Here is a 9579-nt window from a genome sequence, read left to right on the forward strand (position 1 = left end):
CTGGGGCATAGTTATAGATGTGTGTACAGATATGTAAATGAACACATTTCACATTTCTATAATTGTTACTAGCCATAGCCATTAATTTGGATTGAACCATTACTCAAAACAAAAACTTACGCAAAAATCTAAATGCACTATTGAATTAAGAAATACATTTTAATTATTGCTGTCATAATAATAATAATAAAAATAATAATAATTTAGTAGTCTATTTCCAAATTCCAAATCTTCCAATATTTATTAATCAGAAGTTGAATTCTGCTTTGGACAGTAAACAGTTGTAGCAAGAAATTGTTTATTACAACATACATAGTTTATTTCAAAACATAATACAAGCTTTATACTGAAAATAAATAATCACTTGAGCTGTCATCGAAATTTGGAATAAAACCGTCGAAACAGTTCAATCTTACTGAAAATATTTTTTGTTTGTTTTTTTTACATTGCTAATTAAGTGCATGAATAACTAAGAGCATTTGTTTAAATTAATGACTTCAAAAGGGTAATATATAAAACTGTACAATATTCGAAAAAATACTTAAGAAATAAACCAAATAACAGGAGTATTTAAGATTATAAAATTTTTGATAGTGAACGTACAATAAAATTATAGGCAGGTGTATAGCGTCAGTCAACCCCTCTTTCTATTCTCGGCTCTGGTTCAGAGTCCACACAGTTTATATGGTCGAAGATGATTGAAATCAAATAAATGGATTTATAAATAGCTCCAACTGTGTGTGGCTTCACGAGCTACAGGCCATGGGGGAGGAACCGAATAAAAAAGAATCCTCCAAGTGCTATTACGTCGGTAGCAATACCTCTACAACTGGAATGAGGGCCTATATTTGCATATGCAAAAATAATTACAGATCTGCTACGAGTATGTTACAAAATAATGAATGTAAATATGTCGAGAACTAAAGCGTCGTATAATCAGTCCGAGGGAAGCGGGAGGTGGACTGTAAAATGGCCTCTGGTGCTGCAACCAATCAATTAAGAAGAAAAGTGAGATTTCACTTCACTTGAGGCAAAGTGTGTGGAGAGGAAGAAAAAAAAAATAGCCAACACAAATCAAAACAAAAACATCATCAGTCCCACCCTATCATTATTATCGTGCTGATGAGAAATGGTGACACAAACCAAAGGCGCTGGCAGGTTATTAGGCACATTTTTGTATTTATATCCGTGTGATGTAGAAAATAATTTGTCGGGCTCCAAAAGTGATCTGAAATGTGACGTTTGATATGCCGCTATAGAATAATGCCCTCATGACAGTTAGAAAAAATGACGAAGGCTGAACGGGTATCTCTGTTATTGTTATTGTCGTCTTTCAGTGCTGGAGGCATCTGGAGGAGTCTGGACCGGGACAGCGCGCGGCGGCTGGAAGGTGCACACACCGCGCGCTCCTCCCGTGCGCTCTAGGAGTCAGTGCCGGGGGGGGGGGGGGAGGGGAGGTGTGTGTGTGTTGTGGGGGGGGGGGGGGATTCCTCCCGGTGCTTCGGTCAGAGATCATGACACGAGGAGGCGTCTCCCGCGCTCCCGCTGTGAGAATAGGGTCCCTCGTGCGGCGGCGGCTCCCCCGGCGGCGTCATGCGCTTCTCCTTCTGCCTCCGGTTGCAGAACCACACGCGCACCACCTCCTTCTCCAGCTGCAGCGAGTCCGCCAGCGAGGTGATCTCCGGCGCGGAGGGTTTGGGACACTTGAGAAAGTGCGTCTCCAGAACCCCCTTCACGCTGACCTCGATGGACGTCCTCTTCTTCCTCTTCCTCCCCTGAGCTGCTATCTTGTCTATAGAGCTAGAGCTGCCTGTGGACGAGTCTGCCTCCTCCAGCCACTTGTTCAGCAGCGGCTTTAGTTTGCACATGTTTTTAAAGCTCAGCTGCAGAGCCTCGAACCTGCAGATGGTGGTTTGGGAAAAGACGTTACCGTACAGCGTGCCCAGAGCCAAACCCACGTCCGCCTGCGTAAAGCCCAACTTGATCCTCCGCTGTTTGAACTGCTTGGCAAAGTGCTCCAGCTCGTCCGAAGTCGGCGTCTCCTCGTCGGAGTGGTCGTGGCAGTGGTGCCCGCCGAGGTCGCTGTGCTCGGGGCTGAGTGTGTCCCTGAGGCCCGGGTGCATGCCTTGGCCCTGCGGGTTGGGTGGAGGTGTGAGCCCGCCACCGTGGTCCAGCATGCCGTTGACAGTGAAGCCCGTCTGGGAGTAGATGTTGATCTGCTGCCCGCTGGTGATGGAGGAGTTGTGGGACACCGGAGTTCCCCAGGCTCCCGGGTGGTTGCCATGGTTGTTGTGATGAGGGGAGTGATGCGCTACGTGCGAGGAGCGGTGATGGATGATGCCGAGCTGCAGGTCCTCTCGGCCCGGTTTGACGTCCTGCTGCTCCATGGAGGCCGACCAGGGGCTGCCCTCCGACAGGCTGCTCGCCCACTGGTGCCCGAGGGGGTGTCCGTTGCTCTGGACGCTCTGCAGGTAGTCACTCTGGAGGAGCTTCTGGTGTCCTCTGTAGGGGCTAGCAGGCTGCATGGCCTGGCTGTCCGGGTGGATCATGGGGCTGGAGCTGAGCAGAGTGTAGGGGCTGGAGGCAGCTGTGGCCATGCTGGCTGCTGAACCCCACTAGTGCTACTGAAGGGAGGGAGCAGCTCAGCCTCTGACATCTCTCTCTCTCTGGAGTGTCGGCAGCAGCCCTAACGCTGACTGACAGCCCCCACCGCCACTCACAGACCGACCGAGGCGCGGTGACGACGCGTCTCCACCAATGGCGGCGCAGATCCCCCGAACCGCCGCCTCTGGAAGCTGAGCCGCGGGTAGGAAAGGGTTACAGGCGGTCGAACCGGAAGTGAGTCGCAGAGCTGGTCCAGTGGGTCTGGCTGTGGAACGATGTGCGCGTGGAGCGCAGTTCCTGTTTATTAATTAAAGTTTCCAACTGATTTACGCACGAGTTTATTGCTGCTCCTGTCACCCTTGAGCGCTTGCGAAGGAGGAGATTAAAGCGCAATGGCATTTGTTAGACGTGCCAGCACTTAATTTAGAGGGATACAATTAAACCAAGAGCAGTTCTCACTGCTAATGATTAACTTTTAGAGAATACTTCCTCAGGTGTTCACAGAATAGCACGTCCCCAGATAGTGTTTACGCTCAGGTGTTTTACGCACGGGACATTATCCAAATCCACTCTGGTCAGATAAGACCAGGACGTGCAATGGGCCCAGGATCCATGGTTATTCCTTTAAAAATAAGATTTAGGCCAAACTGACACTTTTTTGCTGCCACATGGAGACAAGAATACTCACTGGACACGTTTACTACCCAAAACCTCACCGTTTCTACATATTCCCAAAGAAGTCGATGTATCCTCACAAGCCACAGTCTTTAAGAATCTTGTCAGGTCCTCTCAGAGCTGAAAAAGATCTATCTGCATATCTGAGAGCAAACTTAGCTGCGTAATTATATTTGCCATTAGACGACTGCGTCCCAGTCTCCTTATTGGTTTGAAATTCCATTAAACATATTGCTCGAGCTCCCAGGTTAAGCTTGATTTAAATTTGCATACATTTTCATACATTTAGGAGAAATAAAAGAAGGCTGCAGCCACCAGAAAGTCATTAAAGAGCGGTGAGCCGAGGAGCTGGCTGCGGGGACTCAGACAGAGACGAGGCCGGAGCAGGTGAGCTGACCGCGGGGCTGGATGTGCGGACAGGGCCGCTGGAGGGTGGACAGGGACAGGGACAAGGACAGGGGTGGGGTGGGATGGGGGGGCCGGGGAACCGGAGGAATGACGGAGTGAGGGGAAGGTGATGACAGGACGGTGTGTGCTGTGAAGCCCCGGTTTAGCCTGTACCACGGTGGCCTGAAAGATTTCACCACATTTTCTGTGTTAGTTGTTTTTGTTGTGACTCTAAGTGTGTGACTCCAGCGTGGTGGGGCTGCACGGGGTATTCATTCTGCATGGAGGCTAGTTTACTCTTGGAAACTTCAGTGAAAGGTGCTGAATATTTGATGTGAATTCTACTGCCCCAGTTTGCTGAACTGGGTTGCTTCGTTTCGAGTCGTTCTGGGGATGAAATGATACAGAATCACATGCAAAAAAAAGAGAAAAAAAAGGGTTTGTAGCACAGTACAATCCCTGCATTTTCAGACGTGTCACATTAAATGACACGCCAATGAATTTAAAGGAAAAAAAAATGTAGCCTACAAACTAAAAGGAGTTGGACGAGATCTTGTAGACTTAAAAAATGAGGTTTTAAAATGTGCACACACTCAGAGTCGCTAACAAAAAATCAACGAATTATAAAAAAAAAAAAATACAAGCGGAATATTTTTTGTTTTGTTTTGCGATTTTAAAAAATAGTGTTGCATTTCAGCGCAGCCTGCAGCAGACAGGAGAGCGACTTGGAGAGGGGGTTGTATTGCTCTCGATAGTCTAAGTTTCTAAGTGTAACAGATGCTTCTCTAGAAACGCTCCTTGTGCTGATTCCTTTTATTCACATCAACATTTTTCTGCCGTCGAGCGCGTTTCCATAGCGAGGCGAATAAAAGGCAAATCCCCGCTCCGCGCCTCCAATAAAGAGCCCATTCACAGATAACCCGAGCCAGCCCTGCTACACTTACACCATGCAGCACTGCAGGCTCTCTCTCCACCACACCAAGGTGCACATTACTGCTAAATAACAACGGCTAATGACTCACAATTTCTCCAATCTCGTCTGTATGAAATGCTACTTTACGCTTGTTTATCGGTGTTTGTTCGGCGGCTTGTTTGTGTTGATTCAGCGGCTCTGAGTGAATCTTGTGCTGATTATTCTGCTTACTGACTATTTGCTGTAGACAGAGGAGTAAATAAAAATATGGGCAAACTATGACCTCACTCAGGTGATCCTCGCTTATATTTTCTGCCTGTTTATTTATGTCTTTTAGCTGTCTGTTACAGGCCTGTCACTTAACGCCTGTTTACTTCATAAGGATCAAACACGGTGCTAGGTTCAAGAGTCATTGTTATTCTGATTTTTTTTTTTTTTTTTAAATATTCCCAGTTGATTTTTTTTCTGTCTTCTTTGCAAAACAGAAATAATGGTGCACATTTAGTATTGAATTTAGATGAGCTGTAACACGTTTCTATTTCTTAAACAAAAAATAGATAATTTTTCAATGAAGGTTTTATTTATTTGTCTTTACCAGTGTTTCTCAGCTTTGTTTTGTTTTTTAGATATGGTCAAGTATTTTATCTAGCACTATAATAATTCAGGGAGAGGTGACTGTTGTTTTTTTAGAAATTGATGAAAATGTCATCGCAGTTGGTTTTAGTGGGAGAGTCTAAATGTGCAGCTCAAAGTAAATGTTTGTGTTTTGTTTTTTACATTAGACTGTGTTTCCTGATCTTAAATGCTCAATCCAGCGGTCTAGTGTGTGAGTCTGCAGCCTGCAGATAAATCAGGCTGCTCAGACAGCCCTGGGGCCTCGGGGCGGGACCTGTCACTTGGTGTCATGACCTTTGGAAACTTTCCCCCAAGACGCCCCAAATTTCTGCTGCTCTGCGCCAGATATGGCCTCAAGTTAAAGATCTTTTTTTTTTTTTTTTAAACAAATGAAATACATTAGTTAAATTTAATCTGTCTAGTTATTCGATTATTTATGTGTTAAATGTGTTTATTTCAGGCCCATTTTTACTCTCTTAGTAAGAAAATAAATCAACGCAAATACGATGGGGGTTGTTATTATTAAAGAAGTCCAAAGCCTTCATGTCACCTCCTGGTTTAAACTTAGTTGTCCTCTTATCACTGACACCCGCGACACACACTTCACAGGCTCCCAGACAGTACAATCGATATTCCCATTAACCCGTGACGTCGTTAATAAAGGACGATGACACCGTATTTAAAGGAGATGGCCCTTCAAAAACAAACCTCATCATCCAATCTCACATCGTGTCAGTGACGAGCCGCTTGTTTTCATGAGCAGCTTGAAACAAAAACCTCGGTGTTGTGATAGAAGCGCAGGACGTCCTCTTGTCAGCCATGTAAACCCCTGCCTGTGTGTATGTGCGTGTGTGTGTGTGTGTGTGTGTGTGTGTGTGTGTGTGTGTGTGTGTCCGGCAGGGGTTAGGAGGAGGAAACCCATCGGACACACCAATGAGTGAATGTATATGGAGTTAAAGCTCATCCCATGAGAGCAGACGAGTGTAAATGTACATTCATAATGCATGAGGCCCGGTGCGTGTGTTTGGTCTGCAGTGCACTGCACACACCCTGGTTCAAGGGGTTATTATTATGTGTGTCTGCGTTTGTGTGGCTTTGTATAATGTGAAAGTGATTTCATGCACATCTGCGCGTCATAAGCGAATAGTTTTTACTTTTCAACAAGTTGGGGGTGAGCTCCTCAGATTTAGGGAGAGAATGATCAGCTGAGTGTTTTTCCCCTCAAAGTGTCCGCTTCAGTTTAACATAAAGAGAGAGAGGGAAAAAACTTCATTCGTGACATTTATGACATGGAGCTTTACCTTCAATAAATTGAAAAGAGTTTGTAAGATCCACCCTGCAGACTTCCGGCCTGTTCAAACCGCATGTGTGTATTGTAACGCTGCTTGTAACGCTGCTTTTTAATATCATCTTAAGTTTCATTAGGTGCAGAGTGTTTCTCCGCTTCCTGCAGCGCGCCAGAGAAAATATTGGTAGCAGGCCTATATATGCAAAACTAGATTATAAGGAAGCTTCTCCTGGTTGTGACGATCTGACAGGTGTGATGTTTTTATTTCAGCTCTAAAAGTGGATGACAAAACTTTAAAACGTGGTGGAGATTAAAATTTGAATTGTGAACCCAGCGCGTAAAGGATCATGTGATGTTACACGTCACGACACCGGCGGTGCTCTTGAAACGATCATTTTACTGTAGTAAAAAAAAAAAGGAGGAAAAAAGTAAGTGAATAAAATGATAAAACGTGGTGTTCGAAAAGTAGATAGATATCACAGAGGGAGTGATAAATATAAATATGATGTATCGATGAATTAATGGAATGTATTGGCATTTAATTGACTGATATGACAATATTCTGACCGTATAATAAACACACTGGATTTCTCTTTATCTGCTCAACTACATTTCCGCAGTTCCTTCAAAATTAAACTAATTTAATTTCCTGAAAGGACAGAAAGAGGTCTGGATATTAGTATTCTAACTGCAAAGTTTCAGCGTTAAATTATTTTTGGTTTTTTACTTAATTAGAAAATGAACTCAGTCAAAACAACACACAGGCCTGAGGTCAGAGAGTCTATACACCCCCCCCCCCCCTTTACACCTGCAGAACAAACACTCTCCAAATGCAATTGTTGCAATACAGTTTTTTATTATCTGTCAGGATTTGAAACACCTCAACAAAATTGAAGCTGTTTGTCCCTGTTGCCTTCCTTTAAACAAAGGTAATGTTTGTCAGAGAGATTACTCACTGTGTGCGTGTGTGTGTGTGTGTGTGTGTGTTACAGGTGCTGTTTGTGGAAGAGGCTAGTATATTGTCCCTGGGTCAGTGAAGGAGCTCCTGTTGGTAAAAATCTACATAACATTAGCATCTGTTACACTTCAAACTGCTCAATCACAACACACTTGCACACCGTCACCACACACACACGCACGCACGCACACACACACACACACACACACACACACACACACACACACACACACACACACACACACACACACACACACACACACACACACACACACACACACACACACACACACACACACACACACACACACACACACACACACACACACACACACACACACACACAGAGTATCCTAAACAGAGAGAGAGCCAGTGGAGAAGAGAGAGTCTATAGAAATGTAATGTATGCTCTTCAGCCCCTCTCCAGGTCCCTTTCCACATCCTACTTCTTCTCCTCCTGCTCTGTGCTGAGAGCAGAGGAGAGCTCAGGGGTTGAGGCCTTTCCTGGCACCAACGAAGAGGAGAAAGGACTCAGAAAAGAGGACAGGCTATTTGTTGCTAAAAAAAAAACATCTGCTGAATAACTCTCTAACGCTTTCTCTCCGTCTTCTTCAGCTCCGGCTCAAAACTCAGACGCACGTCGTCGACTCGACACGACTGGGTGAAAATTTCACAGAGAAAAACCAGCAAGTTTCTCTGCCACAGCTAAACAGCTAACCAGCATACTTTCCCCCTGTGGCCCACAACCCCCCAACACACACATACACACTCATATACACACACACACACACACACACACACACACACACATACACAGGTCCCTCTGAAGGAGCAGGCGGAGCCGGCAGTCGCATATCTGCATTTCAAACACAGACTCTCTGGGATTCATTATTAATTAGCCTGCTGAGCCCTGGAGGACTGGTGATGCTGCCATCACACACACACACACACACACACACACACACATACATGCACACGCATAACAGGCACGCACACACACCTCGTGACCCCTTTGCCCCCTCTGCTCTACAGTTAGAGACTCCTCACCAGAATACTGAGCTGTACAGAGGCTTCCCTCCCTCCAATCACAGCACTTCCCCTGATTTCCCGGCTTAATGTGTGTTAAAGGATGATGAATTACAGGAGTAGATGGTTTTATTAAGCCCAGCGCAATGTAACTGTGTTTAAAATACCATATTCGATTGAGTTGTTTAGCACAGCAGAGTGCTAAATGACATATGTGAGTAGATGAGAGGAGCCTGGAGAGCTCTACTGGTTCTTATATCACATCAATAAACATTACAAAACTGCTCTCTGCTTTTTCGCTGCTTTATTCTTTGCTATTTGTGGGGGAAATAAGTTGTGTTTTGCCTGCCTCTAATTTATGTGTGTGTGTGCATGCAGCTCTGTCTGTGCATTAACCTCCAACAGCAGTAGATAGAGGCAGATCAAAAAGACAGAGATTATGCATGAGGAATGTCTCCAGGGTCCAAAGAGAGAGGGAGAGAGAGAGAGAGAGAGAGAGAGACATCAAACATGCTGCAGAGAGAACACTCTGTCCACAACACACGTCCCACCGCTGCGCAAAGTTGGGGCTGCGCCGTTTACAAAAATAAACACGACAGGAAGAAATGAACGTGTTGCATGCGTATTTTCCGTCTATTGTTGTGTTCCTCTGCCGTTGCTCACCGTTGCATTAGTATGCAGGGAGCTATAACGTTTTAATGCAGAGATCATTCGCCAGCACCGGATCGTGCGTGATTTTGTGACAGATATCTGAACGTGGAGAGGAACATGTTTAAAAGGAAACGGAGGAAGTTGTTCATTTTGCAAAAAAACGATGGTTCAAAGAAGCGTTCTCCTGCCACATGTGGCTCCATCACATACATCCTTCCATCCGTCCGTCCGTCAACCATTATGGCTCAGATTGTATTACCATGGCCACTGGGGCTCTAGGTGGGCAGTGTGTGATCTCTCGGCACACATCATCACCTCGGCGATTGGCTCGCTCAGGGCTATAACCTGGGCTGTGATAGGGCAAGAAGCTCTGGCAGTAATTAGGACATAATTGCATAATTGAGCAGGACTCCACCATCATCACCCTCTGCCTCTGAAGTCTTCAATTTAGGCCTCACAGTG

At 45.3% G+C, this 9579-nt stretch overlaps 1 protein-coding gene across 1 annotated transcript; it reads right to left on the bottom strand.

Moving 5' to 3' along the window:
• Nucleotides 1-288: 288 nt before the first annotated feature.
• On the bottom strand, nt 289-3061 carry LOC146980150 (POU domain, class 3, transcription factor 4-like). The gene has a single exon (XM_085788409.1). The coding sequence runs from the start codon at nt 2595-2597 to the stop codon at nt 1506-1508; it is 1092 nt and encodes a 363-aa protein (XP_085644535.1). The 5' UTR covers nt 2598-3061; the 3' UTR covers nt 289-1505.
• Between the last annotated feature and the right edge of the window lie 6518 nt (nt 3062-9579).

The sequence above is a fragment of the Trachurus japonicus genome, chromosome 10 (genome assembly GCF_045865225.1).
Source record: "Trachurus japonicus isolate A0001 chromosome 10, Traja_1.0".
NCBI lineage: Eukaryota > Metazoa > Chordata > Actinopteri > Carangiformes > Carangidae > Trachurus > Trachurus japonicus.